Genomic DNA, 22,481 nt, shown 5'->3' on the forward strand with positions numbered 1-22,481 from the left:
TTGGGGTTGCTCTTCTTAGAGAAGTGATGGTTGAGAGAAGATTTAAAAGGTATTCGAAATCATGAGGGGTCTAAACAGTAGATAGAGGGGCCATTGTCATTGATGGAAGGATTAAGAGCCAGGGGACACCATATTAAGGTGAATGACAAAAGAACTAAAGGCAACATGAGGAAAAACTTTTCTATGCAGTGAGTAGTTTGGATCTGGAATGCACTGCCTGAGAGGGTTGGTGAAGACAGGTTCAATTGTGGCTTTCAAAAGGGAATTGGATTAACACCTGAAGAGAAAAAATTTGCTGTGCGATAGTGAGACTAGCTGATTTGCTCTTGCAGACAGTCAGCATGGACATAATAGGCCAAATTGCGTCCTTCTGTGCTGCAACCATTCTATGATTCCTTTCCAAGGGCTGCCACTGAATCTGTATCCAACCACCCCAACAGAGTGCATTCCAAATCTCAACAACTGCTGCATAAAGAAATCTCATCCTCATGTTACCTCTGATTCTTTAGTCAATCTCCTTTAATCTCTGCCCTGTGGTCATTGACCCTTCAACCACTGGAAACAGTTTCTCATTATCTGCTCTAACTAAACTCCTCCATCAAGTCTCCTCTTAGCCTTCTTTGCTCTGAGAACAATTCTAGCTTCTCCAGTCTACACATGCAACTGCAAACCCTTATTCCAGGAACCATTCTAGGCAACCTCTTTTGTACTCTCTGCAAAGGCTTCAAGTCCTTCTGAAAGTGTGGGGGTACAGAATGGGACATGAAACTCCATCTAAGGTTGAACTAGCGTTTTATTACGTATTTAGCATAACTTCCTTTTATTTTCTCTATCTTTTTTGAGCATCATGGGACACTTTCCTCATTAAAAATTAGTCCATATTTAGATTGTAAATTAACATTGTCCTGCTGATATCCAGCTGTTTCTGTGTGCAGTGTAATTAAAATTCTCAAATGTAAATGAAATGGCCAGACAATGCCTTTGGCCTGTGTCACTATTCCCACTGGTGGGGTGAAGGTGCAAGTTTTAACCACTGGGGACAGGTACTGTTTGCTGATATCACAGGTGTAACTGCCTGATCTGATCATGAGTCTAATTTTATTTATATGAACATAGGGGTTAATGAGACCTGCACATTTTTAACCTTCCTTTGTAATTTGAGACACAATTAACAATACTGAGGCCAAGCATAGTTAACTTTGAGTCTCAATTTAGAAGCTGCCAGCAAACTGGGAAGAGTATTTTTGCTGCTAGAGGGAAGTCGCATGGAAACTAAGATGATGAAACACTAATGGTTATTCTGCTTTTTTCCCCCATAATCAATTTTCTTTAGTCGCACCTTATTTCTTTGTTTTAAAATAACTGTACAACCAATCATAAAATTGGAAAAATTAAGATTCAAAGGGTCAGTAACAATCTCACTGACATTGCAGCTAAATGAAGGGCAAGAGCATCAATCGAGCACTTACCAGACTACTTCAGTGAGGGAATATGGGACAGCAGCTGCGTAGATAGCCAGATCCCCATAGAGGTAGATTATGATGCAGATGTAGAACATGTTGACTCCCACTGTGGGGGAAACAAACAAAACAAATTAAAGATGCTGCAACCCATATGTGTTCTCAAACCTTTGTACAAAGACAGATGCTCTTCTCTGCCACCAACTTTATTTTCAGTTATTGGCACTTGATGCTGAAGCGAGTGCTGCCAAGACTGACCTGTGCAGCAATCTGTCCTTTTTGTCTTTGTGCTTATTTAAGAGATTAGTCACCATGGGAACTGTCAAAAGTAAAACAGGTAGCTTTCCTCCAGTGCTACATATTTTTTCAGTGAATTACTAAACACACCATTTATGATGTATTTTCAAGGTGTGACAAAACACTGTATACCACAGAGGTAACAGCTGTCCTCAAGTGTGTAAACAGTACTGTTTAATTAACAGCAGCTAAGTGTTTGAGATTTGGTCATCTACACTGAAATAACTGATCCCAGGTAGGACAATGGCTGAGCACTACAGGTCAACACCCCAGGTTAGAAAGAAAAAGACAGCCAGTGTTCCTGCTCACATGTGCTCATCAAGAGATTCCTCGAAAATGTGCCTATGTGGATATTGGATCTGGATAGAATTGGGCTCAGCTGCAAATATCCCCCAAATACCAGGCTCAAGAGAATGAATAACCACTTAAATGAACAAAAGGTTGCCAGAATCCTTAGAATGGGCCCCTAACAGGTCAACATCATTAAGAGAGAATATGAGAAAAGCTGAAGACAAAAACATCAGTTCCAAAGCTGCTGCCAGCACTTGTTCTGAACCCAAACCAATTGCTTGAACTCTCAAACGTCCTTGTCCTACCACCAATGCAGTGTCTCAGTTCATATCACCTATTCAAACATCTGGACTAGGGGTAAGCTTCTGCAGTTGAAGCTGGTGTGTACACTTGGGCAGTGTTTAGGTAACTTCACTTTGCAATTGAGCTACACAGTCCAAGGAAATCTGCTACTCCCCATTACAGGCATGCTTCATCTTCATAAATAATATCAGCAGTCATCTCTCAAATATTTGAATATATTTCATGGACTAAAATCATGGATAATTCATTAAGGGCACACCGAAATCAGAGTTTGAAACTGCGATTGTCAATAATAATTCTGAGCAGGGAACAAGTTAGTGATTTGCTATGACTTTTACACTGCTATCAGAATCTCTCCACACCAGGCTAATTAATCAACATTCACAAGATCCATTCTCGGACAGAAGTATCATCTCATTTACTTCTTTCATTTGAGGCCTGTAGTGTGTACTGAATTGTCCCAGCTCTACTCACTAAACCTAGATATTGGGCTTTCAAACACGCTCCTTCCATCGCCTCTCTCTCATCCCCAAAGTAGCTTCATATTGTCCAGTCATACACTTAACTTGGCTCTTACTCTATTGCACAAATCTCTCTGATTTGGCTTCTCCACAATATTTTACCAAAGCTTCTCTCTTGGCTACTGATCTCTTCAATTAGGCTTGCTTTTCTCACTATCCTGGGGCCAACTAACTCCAGATCTTTCACCCCAATCATCAACTTGCTTTCATACTGCATCTTTAACCTTGAAATATCCTAAGATTCTTTACTGGAGAGTTACAGAACAAAATTTTACACAGAGCCACATAAGGAGACAGTAAGCCAAATAATCAAAACCTTGGTCAAAGACATAGGTTTTAAGGTGCTCCTTTAATGAGGAAACAGAGGGAAGTTTAGCGAGGGAATTCATGAGGTTGAGGCCTAAGCAGATAACAGCCACCAGTGGTGGAACAATTAAATTTGGGAAAGTTCAAGAGATCAGAATTGGCAGAGCACTAAGTGCTGAAGGACTGTAGAAGATTACAGAATAGGCATGGCCATGGAATGGTTTGAAAATAAGGATGAGAATTTTAAAATTAAGGAGTTGCATTCAAACAGCCCTGGCAGGATGATATTTATTAATGTTGCATCACTTCTCCAATCCAGGGACCTTTATACAGTACAGTGGATATTGGGAATTTAGACCCAGTTACCTTCATGGAAACATAGGGGCAGGAGAAGTCCATTAAAACACAAGCCTATTCAATCAGGTCATAGTCAATTTGTATCTTAATTCCATTTAATCATCTTGGTTCCATATACCTCAATACCCTTGCCCAACAAAAGCCCAATCGACCTCAGTCCTGAAAACTGCATTATTATTTTTCGTAACTTTTTGCAATGAACTACTCTCAAAGAATTGACATTTCACAAGAGCGGAGAACCAAACAAGATTAACTTTCCGATTGATTTTATAGATCAGTAATGAGAAAGCTCTTCCATTGGCTCACACAAAGTAGAGATGCTCCCAACTGCTGGTGCACGAAGCAATTAATCACTCTGAAAGGAACAATGAATTACTACAATCCTACAAGGCAATTCAAGAATAGCCAGGTTTGCAGGCAACGCTAATTTACGAGCACTAAAAGCAGCTGGCAGCAGGAAATGGCAAACAATATGGACAAGTTAACTGAATGGGCAAAACTGTAACAGATGAAAGTTCAATATGAAGTGTGAGATTTCAATCTAAGTTTGGATTCAAGAACAACAAAAATCAGGATTTTTTTTTGAATAGCAAGAGGGAGAACTGTGGATGAACAAGGGACTTGGGTAGCCAGGTGCAGAAGTCACAAAGCTAATGTACAAATACACAAAGTAGCTAAAAAAGACAAATGCGAAGGTGCCTTTTATCTTGAGCACTAGAAAATAAAGAGAAGTTACACTTCAGTTAATTTAAAAAAACACTGGAAATACTCAAATCAGGCAGCATCTGTGGAGACAAAAACAGTTTTGGGTTGGGATGGCCTTTCATCAGAACTGCATCAGTTAAGCCTTGCTTAGATCCCCTCTGGAGTAGTGTGCTCAATTCTGGGCACTGCTCGAAGACATAATGGTCCTAAAGGGAGTTCACAAAGTGATACTGGAGTTAAAAAGGCTCAAATTATGAGGACAGGTTTAGCTATTGCCCCCTCAAGTTTAAAGGTTGATGGGTTATCTGATTGGGATACTCAAAATGATAATGGGTTTCAATAGAATTGATACAGGGAAAATATTTTCTCCAGTGGGGGAATCCAGAATAAGGAGGCAGAGTTTTAAAATTAGAGTACCATCATTTAGAAGTGAAATCATAAAAGTACATTTTTCACCCAAGTAGAAGAATAATTATGGGCCTCTTGCCCTAAAAGGTGTGGATGTTGGGTCAATTGAGGTTTAAATCTGACAGCAACAGAATTTTTAAGGGTATCAAGGGACATGGATCAAAGGTGAATAAAATGGAGTTGGAGTTGAAGTACGGTCTAGCCATGATCTAATAATTACCAGGTTTGAGGGGCTGAATACCCTACTCTTGCCCCCATGTACTGTCAAAAGTCTCATGGTGTAAGGAGTCTGAGAAGGAGGAGGAGAAAGCAGCACACAGGAGAGCACTCTGGTGAAGACTAAGGCTCAAATGTTGCCGTGAAGGAATGGTGCTCGCCGTTCATTATGCTTACAGCTGCCCACAAACTTTGTAGGCTTTTGCACGGCAACTTAGTTACTAGGGATTTATTGGCGCTACGTCGTCTATAAGGGATCTGCGGCACAAAAACAGCACCAGCAAAAGCGTGACTCCTCAACCGGGGTGAAGAACCCTCACTGTGACACAAACTAAACTAGAAGTATAAAATTCAAATATTTAATTCAATGTACAATCATGTACAGAAAACAAAACGAGAAAGAAAGGTGAGAGGCTAAAGTTTTTTTTACTTTTTAACTTCTCCAATGATAAAGTTCTGAAAGAATGGGACTCTATGCTTGTACAATTAAACTTTCAGAGACAAAGAGGTTCTTTGGCAGTAATTAAGACTTGACACAATTTTTTTTAAGAGTCACTTACTCCTGAACTCACTTGACCTAACGTTTTCTGGCATGTTTAGTAGACATCAGTGGGTAAGTACTGCAACTTCATGCCATTGCAAATGTGAATGCCGAATCTCTTGGCGAGGTACCAATGTGGTGTAGCTTGTGGAGAAGCAGGACAAATCAGACAGCATCTTCCCAATGCACACATGCAGTTGAACGTAGGAAGAGAGAAGTTGCTGTCCAACTTATTCCATTGTAACAGAGAGAGCTGATAGCCTCATCATTAGTCCCATTGCAAAATGTCTGCTCTCTGTGCAGCAGTCAACTATTCTGCAGAAGATTCATTGCCAGCCAAAATGCTACAGAAAAGTACATTGAATGATTGCCCAAGAATGAACTTAGCAATGAATGCTTTGAAGCCTGAGAAATTACAATACTTCAGGGAACACAGTATATAATATCATTACTTAACTGTAAAGTAAATAACAGAATTTGGCACATTGCAATAAAATTTCTTTTTAGGAGTGAATTTTGCCTCGTGGCATGAAGAACTATGAGTTGTAGCAATGTCAAGCCAACCCTGCAGGACCTCAATTATGAAACTTTAATATAATGTTAAACTTATTTTACTGTCTCTACTGAGCAACATCACCACTTTGGTACAGCACAGCTTATTAGAGTTCCCGGTTATCTAGATGTGTAGTGTAAAATTAATTGCTGCCCTACAGAACTACCTCATTCTACTAATTACAAAGCTATCATATTTGCAATTTATGTTCCAGCTCTAAGGCACCCAGCGAACCAAATGTTCCAAAGATAGATAGCAGCCATGAGACTCTCAATCATCCATTTAGATCTTCATGGGTTGGTTCACACTGGACGGTGCATAGAAGCAAAACAAATACCAGGAAGGTCATTGGAGAAAGGGGTCATTGCTTAGCCTTAGAGTTGATTAACCTTTAGTTCAAGTGTGTGAATTCCCTCTACTCCCTTTAACAGTAGTGTTAACATGAATGAATTGACAAGCACTGCACAACAAAGGGCAAATTCAAAGAAATGTGCAAGGACAATTTACGAGGCTACTGAACTAATTTAAGAATTTAAAACAGGCAAATATTTGTGTACTAGAAGAACAGATTTCTCCACTATCAATAATTCAATTTGACACACACGAGTTACAAGGTGGAGTGCAAAGCCAGAGCTGTTTCTTTTCGCACATGTGGACAATTTGCACTAGACAGGAACACAGGCATTGTACAGAAAAAGCAAAACATCTGAAGGAAGCTGGAAGAAAGAAACTGGACTAACTGTTCCACAGCTGGAAAGGAAACTACATAGCCAGAAATTCAACTGTGATGGGAAGCCATTTGATAGTAATTTATCTGAAATGCAAAAGAACCAGAGCTAATCTGAACATCTAACTAATAGCAATGCCAACTCAATTAACAAAATGTTTTACAACAGAGTTCCTGAGGGGAGTAATATTGCCACATCACCTCCAGTGGAACATCCATGTTAAAATGGTAACAAGTGAGCAGCAGCTTTGAGAAATCAGAGAGTAAATGCAAGGGTAGTAGACCCTCATTAGAGAATTGGAAATAAGTTTCCAAAAGGGAAAGCTGAACAGTGAGTAGGAGATTGGAAGAGAGAGCACTGAACAGGGATGAGCTGAAAAGACATTCAAAGACCATGAGGACCAGAACTTCAAAGTGTCCCCTAAAATCAACACTTCCTTCCCTGCACAGAGTAACTTCCATTCAATAGGAATAGACTTAGAGCCAATGATTCAAGAGTTGGAAAGACAAATTGTTTGCTACACTGAATTTTAGAGTCACGCTAACAGGTACAAGTGGTCAAACATCTCAAAGAAAAACAGACAAAATTGAGAAAAGTTACCAGAGACCTACAGCCATTTTGCAAATGGGAGATGGAATAGCCCATGCCACTTAAGGGTAAATTGCATCAGCAGCAAATCCATTGCCATTCAGTAGAAAGCTGTGCTGTTCTTCATTATTTGTAGTCAATATTTTGCAAAATAAAAAGATAGGCTCACGTTTATATAGTATCTTTCATAACCAGACATCTCAAAGTGCTTAACAACTAATTAAATATTAAAAATGCAGTCACTTTTGAAATGTAGCAAAGCCGGCAATCCATTTGTATACAGCAAACTCGCACAAACAGCAGTGTGATAACAACCAGGTAATCTGGTTTGACGATGTTAATTGATGAACAAAATTTAACCAGGAGATAACTCCCCTGTTCTACTTTGAAATAGTGCCATGAGATCTCATGTCCACCCAGGGGGGAAAAAAGTATTGTTAGAAACAATGTATAGCTTTAAGTTTAATTTATATTTTGTATTTAGGTGTCAAGAAAAGTGAAGCCTGTTTGTTGTGAGCTGGGTGCCAGGAAGTCTGGGGCCTTGTATGCATACATGCATTTTAGATAAGGTTTTACAACTCTTGAGTGGAGAGATGGATTACCAAGGGTAATTGGTGAAGTTGAAAAACAAAGTAGAAAAAACCATGCTGTTGCCTAGTGACAGTGGCCAGAGAGAGAGACAGAGAAACACAGAAGGGCAATCAGTTAATGTGTGCATAGCAGAGAGTGCAGGCAGAAGGTCTAATCTTTCTAATAAAACATCCTGCAAGGCTGCTGGGGAACTGAGTTTAGAGAACTCATCCTGTTTGCTCTGAAATTGACATAATAGCGAGTTCAGATTGTGGTTTATGGGTGACTCGGAGAGATACCAGCTGAAGAAAAGCACCTTGTGAATGTTCAGAAGTCTGCCAGAAAAAAACTGTTTGAAACTGAGCTAACCTAAGCAAGAAACCTTGGTGTTGAGACAGTGGTAAATCTTCACCGGGGCTCTGTCTGCAAGGGCTGCTGGGCTGTAAAGGGAGGGGCATACAGAACAGAATTGTAGGAGCTTGTGGAGATCAAAGGGATTTAAGGGGTTACAGGGGTAGGGAGCGATGGGGCCATGCAGAGATTTGAACACAAAGATGAGAACTTAAAAAAAACAAGTTGGTGTTGGACTGGTAGCCAATATTGGTCAATAAGTACAAGGAGGATGCGAGAACAGGACTTGGTGCCAGTTATAAGATTATTATTATTAAACCTCAGCTTTCACTATTGTACTGGTAGATGTAGGGGCAAGTTAACTCCCATGAAAGACGATCAGACACTTGTCAGAGGCACCATTCACCATTAAGCAGCATTTATAACAGAGCTGAATTGATAATAATTCCATTATCAGTACCAGAGCCCAACAGGCAGGAACCTCTTCACAGCAATTCAAAACAGTGTGTTAAATCCAGAAATCTGCAGCTCTGCTAAAGCTAAAGAAACAGATGAACAGTCCTCAAGATTCAGGTAGTCCACTGGAGCATCACCTCCCCTTGTTCTCCACATTCTCCTTATTCAGTATATTAAAACAAGGTTTACACTGTTTCAACCCAAAGGCAACAGTTCCGATAATACAACTAAATATTGGTCTATACAAATGGACATCACGAAATGAACAGTTATGTTAAAAATAACAACTATCATATAGATTCCTACGCTAGGGTAATTTTTGGGGTTGGGCAGTGGCAAGGAGTCAGTAAAGTTTAACTAGATTCCTGTGTTAAGCTAAATTGTGGGTGGAAAGGAATTAGTGTAGTTAACTCCTCCATTAGATTAGAATCAGTTTATTGAAATCAGTTTATCAACATTGTCCAAACATCCTACAACTCTCAAACTTGATCCGAAGGAAATTTAATCAATTATTGATGGACTAAAACATGTTTCTGCACTTGATTATATTCCAATACAGTACTAGGAATTATAAAAAAGTTATGGCCATCTTTCCTCCAGTTACATTTGTTTAAAAACATCATTAGATGGAATTTTGAAGCTGTTGTAACAACAGAAATGCCTAACTTCCAAACAGCTGGAAGGATTTGGATGTCAAACAAGCAATACTTGCTTGAACACATTTTCCTGAATGATTCCACAAATGGTCTCAGACATCGATGCCAATACAGCCCTTCACTTACGCCACTGGACATTCTGCATAATGACAACTAGCTTGAAGGTTTCAAATATTAGGCCACATTGCATTACAACAGTTCAACAGTACACACAATCAGTTTACAAAGCACATTACAAACTGATCACCCAGGAATGCACTTCTTCCAAGAATATAAACTGGAGCACAGTCCGCTATAGTCTGTCTGCATTCATTGCCTCCGGAACTGTGTTCTGGATAGAAATATATTAGAATGTAACATGCAAAACAAATGCACCAAGCTCAAACTCCCAATAGGCCTGTTGCTGGCTTCTCTATTTTCACGAGTCACCAATTGATGTGCGTTATATTGATTTAACCCTGCATTTCCTTACATCACTTATGAAATTCATGCAGCATCTGACCAAAGGGTTGTGATATCACAAAGTGCTCTGAAGCTGGTTGTACATTATTAAACATTACAGAAAATACAACAGCCCAAACTTTGCTGGGGTAGAGGGTGGGGCATCGACTTATGCAGTCATTGTCCCACAAGCAAACCACAACTTCGAGATAAAAACAGAAAACACTGGAAAAACTCAGGTCTGGCAGCATCTGGAGAGAGAAACAGAGTTAACATTGAGTCCATATATGATTTTTCTTCAGAGCTGGAGAGGGGTTGAAATGTGATGGGTTTGATACTGTTGAAGAGAGAGGGGTGGAGCAAAATAGGTCAGGGATAGGTGAGAGCTCATGGACACAAGACAAAGGGAGTAGTAATGTAATGTTAAAGGCTAAGACAGGTGCTAATAATGGCATAAATGTCAGATAGCAGAATTTGTTAATAGCAGAACAATGCTCAGCACTCAAAGAAAAACATACAAACAAGTTACAGACTGACCCTTTGATGGGGGGAGGGGGTTGGAAAAAGAAAATACATCAGAAAATAGGTCAGCAGTGTCTGAAAGCAAAAGCAAGATACGAACAGGCACTTTGGTGGGGTGGGGTGGGGGAATCAAAATGGGGGACAGAATTCATGGGCTGAAGTTGTTGAACTCAAAGTCCAGAAGGCTGTAAAGTGCCTAATCAGAAGATGATGTGCTGGGCTTCAATGAAACATAGGCCAAGGACAGAAATGTGAGCATGAGGGCAAGATGGTGAATTGAAATGGCAAGCGACAGGAAGGTCAGGGTCATGCTTGCCGACTGAGCAAAGGTGTTCCTCAAAGCGGTCACCCAGTATGAGTTTAATCTCCCCAACGTAGAGAAGACCCCATTGTGAGCAGTGAATACAGTAGACTAAATTGAAGTAAGTATTGAATCACTGCTTCACTTGTAAGGAGTGTTTGGGGCCTTGGATGATAAGGAGAGAGGAGGGAATGGGGCAGGTGTTACACCTGCAGTTGCATGGGAAGATGCCATGGGAAGGGGATAAGGTGTAAAGGTGGGGTGGGAGGGGGTGGAGAATAGAAAAGTGGACCATGGCATCCCGGAGGGAACAGGCCCTATAGCATACTGACAGGGGAGCGAGGGGAAGATGTGTTTGGCGGTGGCATCATGCTGGAGTTGGCAGAGGATGATCCTTTGAATGTGGTGGCTGGTGGGGTGAAAAGGGAGAACAAGAGGAACCCTATCATGAATCTGGGAGGGTGGGGGAAGGGGCAAAGGCAGAAGTGCAGGAGATGGGTTGGACATGGTTGATGACCCCATCAACCAGTGGGCTGGGGGAACTTCAGCTCAGGAAAAAGGAATGTGTGTCAGAAAACAAAGTGCAGCTGATGAAACGGAGTGCAAGACTTGGCGTTTGGTGTGTGGGGGAGTTCAGTGGAGGGGCATGAAAGGAGGTATTTTTTTCCTTTTTCTACTTTTCTCACATTGTAGAAATTGGTTCTTACTCTACTGCAGGGAAAGGAGCTAGCTGTTTGAGTACCTGGTAAGTGGTTAAGTTTTATTCTATCCCTAAGGTTTAAAATAACACACAAATTGGTGGTCAAGTTAATAAAATATACAAAGCAGCAACATAAGTGAGTAATATAATTAATTATTTAAATCACATTAAGGATGGCATGACAGGTAATGTGTCAAGGCTGCAGCATATGGGACCACCTGAATAAGATTGTGATCCATGGCAAACAAGTGTTTGAGACTCAAGGGACTTCAGCTCAGAGTCACTGAGCTGGAGGCAAAGCTGCAGACTCTGGTATATCAGGGAGAGGAAAAGTTACCTGGATGCTTTGTACCAGGAGGCAGTCACAGCACTTAAGATTCTTCTGATTTGGTCAGTGGTCAGGAACAGGAGGGTGTGACTGCAAGTGAAGCAGGTAAGGGGACCCAGAGGGCAGGAGTACAGGAGTGTGAGTCGTTGTAATTGTCCAATAGGTTTGGTGTTCTCAGCTTGTTTGAATGAGAGCAGGGGCTGTGGGATGGATGAGGAAACTAACCATGGCATTGTGGTGCAGGAAGCCATTCAAGTGGGGGGGAGCAAAAAGGAATGTAGTGGTAGTAGAGGACAGTATAGTGAGTCAGCTTCTTCCTCGAACAGAGGCCCAAACAATCCCCATCCACCACCACTCTCCTCCGTCTGGCTGAACTTGTTCTCACACTGCTCAATTTCTCCTTTAACTCCTCTCACTTCCTCCAAATAAAAGGTGTGGCTAAGGGGACCCGCATGGGCCCCAGCTATGCCTGTCTCTTTATGGGGTATGTGGAACATTCCTTGTTCCAGTCCTACTCCGGCCCCCTCCCACAACTCTTTCTCCGGTACATCGATGATTATTTCGGTGCTGCTTCATGCTCTCATCGGGACCTGGAAAAATTTATTAATTTTGCTTCCAATCTCCACCCCTCCATCAATTTCACATGGTCCATCTCTGACACTTCCCTTCCCTTCCTTGACCTCTCTGTCTCAATTTCTGGTGATAGACTGTCCACCAATATCCATTACAAACCTACTGACTCCCACAGCTACCTCGACTACAGCTCCTCACACCCCGCTTCCTGTAAGGACTCCATCCCATTCTCTCAGTTCCTTCGCCTCCGTCGCATCTGTTCTGATGATGCTACCTTCAAAAACAGTTCCTCTGACATGTCCTCCTTCTTCCTTAACCGAGGTTTTCCACCCACGGTCGTTGACAGGGCCCTCAACCGTGTCTGGCCCATCTCCCGCGCATCCGCCCTCATGCCTTCTCCTCCCTCCCAGAAACATGATAGGGTCCCCCTTGTCCTCACTTATCACCCCACCATCCTCCGCATTCAAAGGATCATCCTCTGCCATTTCCGCCAACTCCAGCATGATGCCACCACCAAACACATCTTCCCTTCACCACCCCCTGGCGGCATTCCGTAGGGATCGTTCCCTCCAGGACACCCTGGTCCACTCCTCCATCACCCCCTACTCCTCAACCCCCACCTACGGCACCTCCCCATGCAAACGCAAAATATGCAACACCTGCCCCTTCACTTCCTCTCTCCTCACCGTCCAAGGGCCCAAACACTCCTTTCAAATGAAGCAGCATTTCACTTGCATTTCCCCCAACTTAGTCTACTGCATTCGTTGCTCCCAATGCGGTTTCCTCTACATTGGAGAGACCAAACGCAGACTGGGCGACCGCTTTGCAGAACACCTTCGGTCTGTCCGCAAGCATGACCCAGACCTCCCTGTCGCTTGCCATTTTAACACTCCACCCTGCTCTCTTGCCCACATGTCTGTCCTTGGCTTGCTGCATTGTTCCAGTGAAGCTCAACGCAAACTGGAGGAACAGCACCTCATCTTCCGATTAGGCACTTTACAGCCTTGCGGGCTGAATATTGAGTTCAACAACTTTAGATCTTGAACTCCCTCCTCCATCCCCACCCCCTTTCCGTTTCTTCCCCCTCCCTTTTGTTTTTTCCAATAATTTATATAGATTTTTCTTTTCCCACCTATTTCCATTATTTTTAAATGTATTCCACCCATGGTTTATTTCACCCCACCCCCACTAGAGCTACCTTGCTTGTCCTGCTCTCCAATCTTAATTAGCACATTCTTTTAGATAATATCACCATCTTCAACACCTCTTTGTTCTTTTGTCTGTGACATCTTTTGGTTATCTCCTCCTTTCACTGCTTGCTTGTCCCAACAACCCCCCCTTAAACCAGCTTATATTTCGCCCCTTCCCTATTTCTACTTAGTTCTGTTGAAGGGTCATGAGAACTCGAAACGTCAACTTTGCTCTTCTCCGTCGATGCTGCCAGACCTGCTGCGTTTTTCCAGGTATTTCTGTTTTTGTTTTGGATTTCCAGCATCCGCAGTTTTTTGTTTTTATATCTATAGTATAGTGAGAGGGATTGACACTGTTCTTTGCAAAGAGCAAGAGTCCAGATGGCTGTGTTGCCTGCCCAATGCCAGGATTCAAGACATCTGCTAAGGTTTGGAGAGGAACTTGCAGTGAGAGGGGGAGGATCCGATTGTCATGGTCCACGTAGGTACCAACAACATAGGTAGAACTAGGAAAGAAGTTCCGTGTAGAAAGCACAAGGAGCTAGGCACTAAGTTAAGCAGAATCTCAAAGGTTATAACCTCTGGATCATTACCTAAGCCACGTGCAAATTGGCGTAGGGTACATAAAATTAGAGAGATAAATACGTGGCTCAAAGACTGGTGTGCGAGAAGTGGGTTCTGATTTATGGGGCAGTGGCACCAGTACTGGTGAAAGTGGGAGCTGTACTGTTAGGATAGTCTACGCCTGAACCGTGCTGGGACTAGTGTTCTTGTGAACCACATAACTAGGGAATTAGAGAGGATTTCAAACTAAATAGTGGGTGCGAGGGATTAAATGTGGAAAGATGTGGTATATCAAAGAGTAGAGACACGGTAAGAGAGGAAAATAGTAATATAGGGAATGAAGGTCAGAGAATGGCAGGAAGGGACAGAAAGAAAAAGCCTAAATATGTACCAAGAATGATGACTAAATGTTACAAAGATAACAAAAAGACAAAACTAAAGGTTCTGCATCTGAATGCACATTGCATTCATAAAGTAAACAAATTGATAGCACACACTGAAGTAAATTAATGTGATCTGATAGCCAATACGGAGACGTGGCTGCAGGATGACAAGGATTGAGTCCTGAATATTGAGGGGTATACGACATTCAAGAAAAATAGAAAGCGAGATAAAGATGGAAGGATAGTTAATCAAGGATGGTATTGGTGCAATAGTTAGAGATAACCATGGGTCAGGAGATTGGGATGTAGAAGCAATTTGGTTGGAGATAATGAAGGAGTATGGGAAAGAAGTCACTAGGAGTGGTCTACAGGCCCCGTAACAGTAGCCACAATGTAGGACAAAGTATACAAGAAGAAACATTGGATGCTTGTGATAAAGGGATGGCAATAATCATGGGTGACTTTAATCTACATAAAACCTGGAAAAATCAGATTGGCAGTAGTAGTCTGGATGAGGAGTTCATAGAATAGTGTTTCTTAGAGCAGCATGTTCTGGAACCAACCAGAGAACAGGTTATATTAGACTTGGTATTGTGTAATGTCACAGGATCAATGACGTCAGATTAAAGGCACACCTAGGTAGCAGTCACCACAATATAATTGAATTTTATATCCAGTACGAAAGGGACAAGCGTGGATTTAAGACTAGTATTTCAAACATAAATAAGGACAACTATGTGGTATAAAAGCCGAGCTAGCCGAAGTTAACTGCAATACTAGGCTAGAGGATAAATCAATAGAGAAGCAGTGGCAGACATTTAAGGGGATATTTCAGAATACTCAGAAGTTGTATATTCCTACTATAAAGAAAAATTCTAAGGCGAGGACCAAGGAAAGCATCAAACTTAAGGAAAAAGCAAATAACAGCACAAAGATGAGTGGCAGGTCAGATGATGGTCAGAATATAAAGTACGGCAGAGAATGACTAAATGGCTAATCAAGAGAAAGAACTTAAGCATATGAGAGGAAGCTAGCTTGAAATGTAAAAATGAAAAGCAAGAGTTTATCCAGGTATTTAAACAGGAAAAGGAGTAAGTAAAGTGAGTGTCGGTCCTCTAGAGAAAGAGGATGGGGAGTTAATAGTAGATAATAAGGAAATGGCGGATGAAGTGAACAAATATTTGCTTCTTTCTTCACTGTAGAGGATACAAAAAACATTCCAGTCATAGCTGTAAATCAGGAGGTGGAGGGGAGATGGGAACTTGGTGAAATTACAATCACTAGGGAAGTGGTACTGAGCAAACTGATGGAGCTGCGGGCTGGCAAGTCCCCTGGTCCAGATGGTCTTTATCCTAGAGTCTTAAAAAGAGGTGGCTAATGAGGTAGCAGATGCATTGATGTTAATTTTCCAAAATTCCCTAGATTCTGGAAAGGTTCCATCAGGCTGGAAAGTAGCAAATATAACCCCTCTATTCAAGAAGGGCGGAAGACAGAAAACAGGAAACTATAGGCCAATTAGCTTGATGTCTGTCACAGGAAAGGTGTCAGAGTTGATCAATAAAGAGGTTATAGCTGGGCACTTAGGGAAACTCCAAGTAATTGAGAAGAGTCAGCATGGTTTTGAGAAAGGGAAATCATGTTTAACCAATCTTTTTAGAGTTCTCTGAAGGAGTAACATGTGACGTGGGTAAAGGGGAGCCTGTAGACATACTGTACTTGGATTTCCAGAAAGCATCTGATAAAGTGCCACATCAAAGGTTATTGTGGAAAACAGCACACTGTGTAGGGCAATGATCTTCACTATTTTTCAAGCAAGGACCACTAACAAAAAACCTGCAATGTGAGAGCCACATCGACTACTATGATATAGCAGCCATTGCCTGATTTGTTCCTGCTTGTGATAACACAAAGGAAGAAAAGGCATTAGGCAAAAAGCAGAACACATTGTTCTTTCTGGGTGGAATGCAGGCTTGAAGTGGACTGACATGGCCACGCCTCAATGGCAGCTGCCCCTTAAACACTTCCAGTAGCCAACTGCATCAAAATCCCAGGTGGCAGCTGTCAGGATTGGCTCACTCCTGAAGTAGTGGTCCTGTTTCCTGGATACAAACGGATCGCAGGCTGTCAACAACACACACACCCCTCTCCTAAGGGTCCGGCACTCTGCTCTGCGGGCCCTGGTTTGAGGTGCTGGAGCAGAGAAGCCGCACTTAGCATCAATGGGAGCTGCCACTGGCTCGCAGGCCTTGCGATGAAGAACACTGGTGAATATTAGCCTTGATTGAAGATTGGCAGACAACAGAGTATGCATAAATGGGTCATTGTCTGATTGGCAGGATGCAACTAGTGGATTCCTGCAGGGGTCTATGCCAGAGCCTCAAATGTTTATAATTCCCATGCCTTAGATAAGGGGAGTGAAGGCATGGTAGCTAAGTTTGCAGACGACAAAGATAGGTAGGAAAGTATGTTGTCAAGACGACAAGGAGCTTGCAGACGGATGCAGACAGTTGAGAGAGTGGACAAAAAATATGGCAGATGGAGTATCATGTGGGAAAATGTGAAGTTGTACAATTTGGCAGGAAGAATGAAAAAAGTAGAGTATCACTTAAATGAAGAACAACTGCAAAATTCCAAGGTAGAAGGATCTAGGTGTTCTCGTGCATGACAAAATGTTGAATGCAAGTGCAACATGTAATCATGAAGGCTAATGGAATGCTATCCTTTATTACAAGAGGAATTGAACATAAAAGTAAGGATGTAATGCTTCAGTTATACAGGGCATTGGAGAGACCGCAACTGTGTGCAGTTTTGGCCTCCTTATTTAAGGAGATATGTAAATGCGTTGGAGGCGATTCAGATGAGGTTTACTAGATTGATAACTGGAATGAGCAAGTTGTATTATCAGGATAGGCTGGGCTTGTCTCCATTGGAGCTTAGAAGAGTGAGGGGTGACTTGATGAAATGTATAAGATGCTGAATGGTCTTGACAAGGTGGACATGAAAAGGATGTTTCCTCTTGTGGGTGAGTCAAGAACTAGGGCGCACTGTTTTAAAATTAGGGGGTCACTCTTATAGAACAGAGATGGAGAAATTTTCTCTGTGGGTTGTACGACTTTGGAACTCTGCTTCAGAAGGCAGTGGAAGTGGGGTCACTGAATATTTTTAAGGCAGAAGTAGCTGATTCCCTTGCCTAACAAGAATCTAAAGGTTATCAGGGATAGATGGGAATGTAGAACTCAAAACGCAAACAGATCAGCCATGATCTTATTGAATGGCAGAGCAGGCTTGAGGGGCCAAATGGCCTGCCTCTGCTCTTATTTCGTGTTTGTACGTAGAAGTGTCATTTTGGAAGGTAGCATCATGACAGAGGCAGAGAAACTAGAAGAATGGGATGGAGCCCCGACAGGAAGCAGGGTGTGAGAATGTGTAGATGAGGTAGCTGTGGGAGTCAGTGGGCTTGTAATGAATATTCATAGACAGTTTAACACCAGAAAAGTGAAGGAAGGGAAGTGTCAGAGATGGATTATACAAAGGTAAGAGAGGGGTGGAAATTGGAAGCAAAATTGATACATTTTTCCAGGTCCAGACGAGAGCACGAAGTGGCACCAATATCATTGATGTGCTGGTGTGCTGGAAAGATTTGTGTGAGGGGGCCACCCCAACTCCAAGCTGAATCAGAACAAGGAATGTTCCACATACTCCACAAAAAGCCAGGCACAACTTCTGGGTGTTGGGCATGTGCAGATTAGTACACAAATCCTGAAGTTGCTTTCTGTCACTCAATACTTTGCCACAGGCTGCAATGTGCTAGCCATCACTCAACTTAAGCTTTCCCATCACCACAAAGGCATTGAAGCCCCCTAAATTGCACTTTATTCAATCAGGTATAACTGGGTTTTTAAACAGCAATGTGATTAATAAAATTTGGTGAACAAATAAATGTTATAATCTTGGAGTGTTAAATAATTACTAGATTTAAGCTAAATTTTAATATTTAATTTTTTAATAAAGTTTTTCCATAATTATTTTAGCTTCTACTTTTACCCCATGTGTGTTTAAATCTTTAATTTGTTCAATACAAAACATTGTGATAATTCTATTTTACAACTTCTTGGCTCCTGTTTTTTTTATTTGTTCAAGAAGTGGTGTTGCTGCCTAGGCCAGCATTTATTGCCCATCCTTAATTGCCCTTGAGATGATGGTGGTGAGCTGCCTGCTTGAACCATTGCAGTCCAGATGTTGTAGGAACAGTGTTGTTAGAAAGGGAGTTCCAGGGTTTTGACCCAGTGACAGTGAAGGAACTCATTCACAGTGTGACTATGAAATCCTTCAATGTGATTGGCCATTTAGACTGATGACATCATTCCAGCTCCAGTAAAGCTGATGCTATGATGGAACAATGCTCACCCCAAAAGGGCAAACTAAGAGCCCAGTGCAATGGGGAGAAAGAAGATTTGCATCTCCAAATAGTAGGTGCTAATCAAAATCCACTCATCTCAGCTGAAATAAGTCAAAAGCTTGGACTAGTAACCCTTCGTAAACCAGAAGAGGTTTGCAGTGTTTTGCATAGCAAAACTGCTGAACAAATCCTAAAAAATACAAATTTGTTTTCATGGGTTTTGGTGAATAGCATCTTGAAATAGATGAGTGTGAGAGACCAACTCAACATCTTCCAAGGAGAGTTCTGGCCCCTCTCAAGTCCAGCCTGAAAGACAAGATAGAGGAGCTTGAAAAGAAGGGAGCAATCAAAAAAGTGACAGCTCCTACATTTTGGATTAGCAGCATGGTAGCTGGAAAGCTGAGTGTGCAGAGATCCAAAGGATCGCAAAGCTTTGACGAGTTCTCATTGCCTCATGCCAACTATTCAAGAAACTTTGCCACAACTTTCCAAAGAAAAAGGTCTTCACTACCTGAGATGCAAAGGATGGATACTGGCAAAAGAAGCTGGATGAAAGCAGCAGTTTCCTGACTGCATCCTGGATACCACTTGGGAGGTACAGATGGTTGCGCATGCCACTTGGCATTTCTACTGCTCTGGAAGAGTAGCAATGAAAACAACAAGCAATAGATCAATGATCTTCCAGGAGAGAAAACCGATATTGGATGACCTGCTAGATTTGGAGATATGATGGAAGAAGCGATCGCAGGCCGTGATCAGGATCTGGCGTAACTGCTAGAGAGCTCGTCAGATGAATCTGAAGCTAAAGTTCGCCTTGATCCTGATAAGTTGAGAGCTGTAGCAGAGATACAGCAAACAACAGGTGCAAAGGCAGTGCAATTTGTTGGATTTGTGAACTACCTAGTAAAATTCTTGCCCAATTTGTCAACTGGAGCCTGAAACTCTACGCAAGCTCATTGCGAAGGACGTTCAATTGGGACACAGAACAAGAAACAGCTTTCACTCACATCAAGCTAGCAGTGACTGCAACGCAAGTGCTGAGGCACGACAATGTTAACAATGAGGTCACCCTGTAGTTTGATGCCAGCAAGGAAAGACTTGAAGCAACCATCATGCAGCAAGGACAACCAGTTGAGTATGATCCAGAACTTTAATGCAAACCAAATAATGCTACACACAGATTAAGTGCCTGGCTATTGTCTTATCTTGGGAACATTTTAATCAGTATGTTTGGGAGAGATAAAGTGACGGTAGAGTCTGACCACAAGTCGCTTCAAAGCATCTTTCTCAAACCACTTCGATCTACTCCAAAGCATCTGCAAAGGATGTTATTTCATTTTCAGAGATTTCATTTGGAAGTGAAGTACAAACAGGTGAAGCCCATGTACATTGCTGACATGCTGTCAAGAGCTGCACTCCCTTTGAAGAAAGTTGCAGATACTAGTACAGAGTGTGAAATCTTCCAGATTCAACAAGAAGCAACACCACGATATGCTCCAGAAGTCATCAACCCAGCAGAGACTTTGAACCTGACAGGCAAGAGTCTTGTTCAGATCTAGCAAACTACACGAGATGCAACTCTCCAAATGCTGCAGGAAGTTGTGATAAAAGGATGGCCTGAAACCATCAAGGGCATGTCTATTGCTATAGGAGAGCATTGAGCATACAGGGATGAAGTGATCACCCAAGATGGCATCTTGTACAAAGGAGCTAGAGTCATTATCCCTAAGGAGGTGAGGAAAGAGATGCTGAAGCACATCCACACAAGCCATCAAGGAATCGAGTCTAGTCTGAGGAAGAAAAGAGAAGTGCTCTACTGGTCAAACATATGCAATGAGCTCAAGGACCATATCAGCCAGTGTAGTGCTTGTAATGAGCATCAAGCTAAGCAAGCTGAAGAGCTGCTCATGACATCCCAGACAGACCATGGATGAAGTCTGGAAGAGACATCTTCACTTTCTTTGGAACTCTCATCGGCTACCATTCAGGCCACTGGGAGTTAGACAAGCTGATGTCAACAACCACCAGTGAGATCACAGTTGACCTGGGAGTCTTCAACATCAACTCCGGACCCCATGAAGCCTCATGCCATCAGGTCAAACATAGGCAAGGACACCTCCTGCTGATTACTATGTACCGTCCCCCCTCAGCTGATGAATGAGTGCTCCTCCATGTTGAACACCACTTGGAGGAAACACGGAGGGTGGCAAGGGCACAGAAAAGCTCAGTAGCACCACAACTGACTGAGCCCTAAAGGACATAGCTGCTAGACTGGGTCTGTGGCAGGTAGTGAGGGAACTAACAAGAGGGAAAAACATACTTGACCTCATCCTCACCAACCTGCCTGCCACAGATGCAACTGTCCATGATAGTATATCGGTAGGGTACCCTTGTGGAGACGAAGACCCACCTTCACATTGAGGATACCCTTCATCGTCTTGTGTGGCACTACCACTGTGCTAAATGGGATAAGTTTCGAACAGATTGAGCAACTCAAGACTGGGCATTCATGAGGCACTGCTGGCCATCAGCAGCAGCAGAATTGCACTCGAACACAATCTGTAACCTCATGGCCCGGCACATCCACCATTCTACCATTACCACCAAGCCAGGGGATCAGCCCTGGTTCAATGAAGAGTGCAAGAGGGTATGCCAGGAGCAGCACCAGGCATACATACCTAAAAACGAGGTGTCAACTGGTGAAGCTACAACACAGGACTGCTTGCGTGCCAAACAGGTGATAGACAGAGCTAAGTGATCCCAACAGGTCAGATCTAAGCTCTGCATTCCTGCCACATCAAGTTGTGAATGGTGGTGGACAATTAAACAACTCACTGGAGGAGGCGGCGGCTCCACACGTATCCCCATCCTCAATGAGGAGGGAGCCCAGCACATCAGTGCAAAAGACAAGGCTAAATCATTTGCTACAATCTTCAGCCAGAAATGCCAAGTGGATGATCCATCTCTGTCTCCTCCAGAGGTCCCCAGGATCACAGATGCCAGTCTTCAGCCAATTCAATTCACTCCACATTATATCAAACAACAGCTGAAGGCACTGGATACTGCAAAGGCTACGGGCCCTGACAATATTCCGGCAATAGTACTGAAGACTTGTGCTCCAGAACTTGCCGCGCCCCTAGCCAAGCTGTTCCAGTGCAGCTACAACACTGGCATCTACCTGGCTACGTGGAAAATTGCCCAGGTATGTCCTGTACACAAAATGCAGGACAAATCCAACCCGGCCAATTACCACCCCATCAGTGTACTCTCCATCATCAGTAAAGTAATGGAAGGATCAACAACAGTACTATCAAGTGGCACTTGCTTAGCAATAATCTGCTCGCTCACACCCAGTTTGGGTTCCACCAGGGCCACTCAGCTCCTGACTTCATTACAGCCTTGGTTCAAACATGGACAAAAGAGCTGAACTCCCGAAGTGAGGTGAGAGTGACTGCCCTTGACATCAAGGCAGCATTTGACAGAGTGTGGCATCAAGGTGCCCTAGCAAAGCTGGAGTCAATGGGAATCAGGGGGAAAACTCTCCACTGGTTGGAGTCATACCATACTGGTTGTTGGAGGTCTGTCATTTCAGCTCCAGGACATCACTGCAGGAGTTCCTCAGGGTGTTGTCCACAGACCAACCATCTTTAGCTGCTTCATCAATGACCTTCCTTCCATCATAAGGTCAGAAGTGGGGATGTTCGCTGATGATTGCACAATGTTCCGCACAATTCGCGACTCCTCAGATACTGAAGCAGCCCATGTCCAAATGT

At 42.7% G+C, this 22,481-nt stretch overlaps 1 protein-coding gene across 2 annotated transcripts in view; it reads right to left on the minus strand.

Moving 5' to 3' along the window:
- The window catches only part of slc38a12 (solute carrier family 38 member 12), a 294,942-nt gene that overhangs the window by 184,920 nt on the left and 87,541 nt on the right, over positions 1-22,481 (minus strand). For both annotated transcript variants that reach the window (XM_078570625.1, XM_078570626.1), the window contains exon 7: positions 1,470-1,569. In XM_078570625.1, the coding sequence (XP_078426751.1) occupies positions 1,470-1,569 (100 nt within the window). The remainder of the gene's footprint in view (positions 1-1,469; positions 1,570-22,481) is intronic.

The sequence above is a fragment of the Cetorhinus maximus genome, chromosome 24, assembly GCF_964194155.1.
Source record: "Cetorhinus maximus chromosome 24, sCetMax3.hap1.1, whole genome shotgun sequence".
In the NCBI taxonomy this organism is placed as follows: Eukaryota; Metazoa; Chordata; class Chondrichthyes; order Lamniformes; family Cetorhinidae; genus Cetorhinus; species Cetorhinus maximus.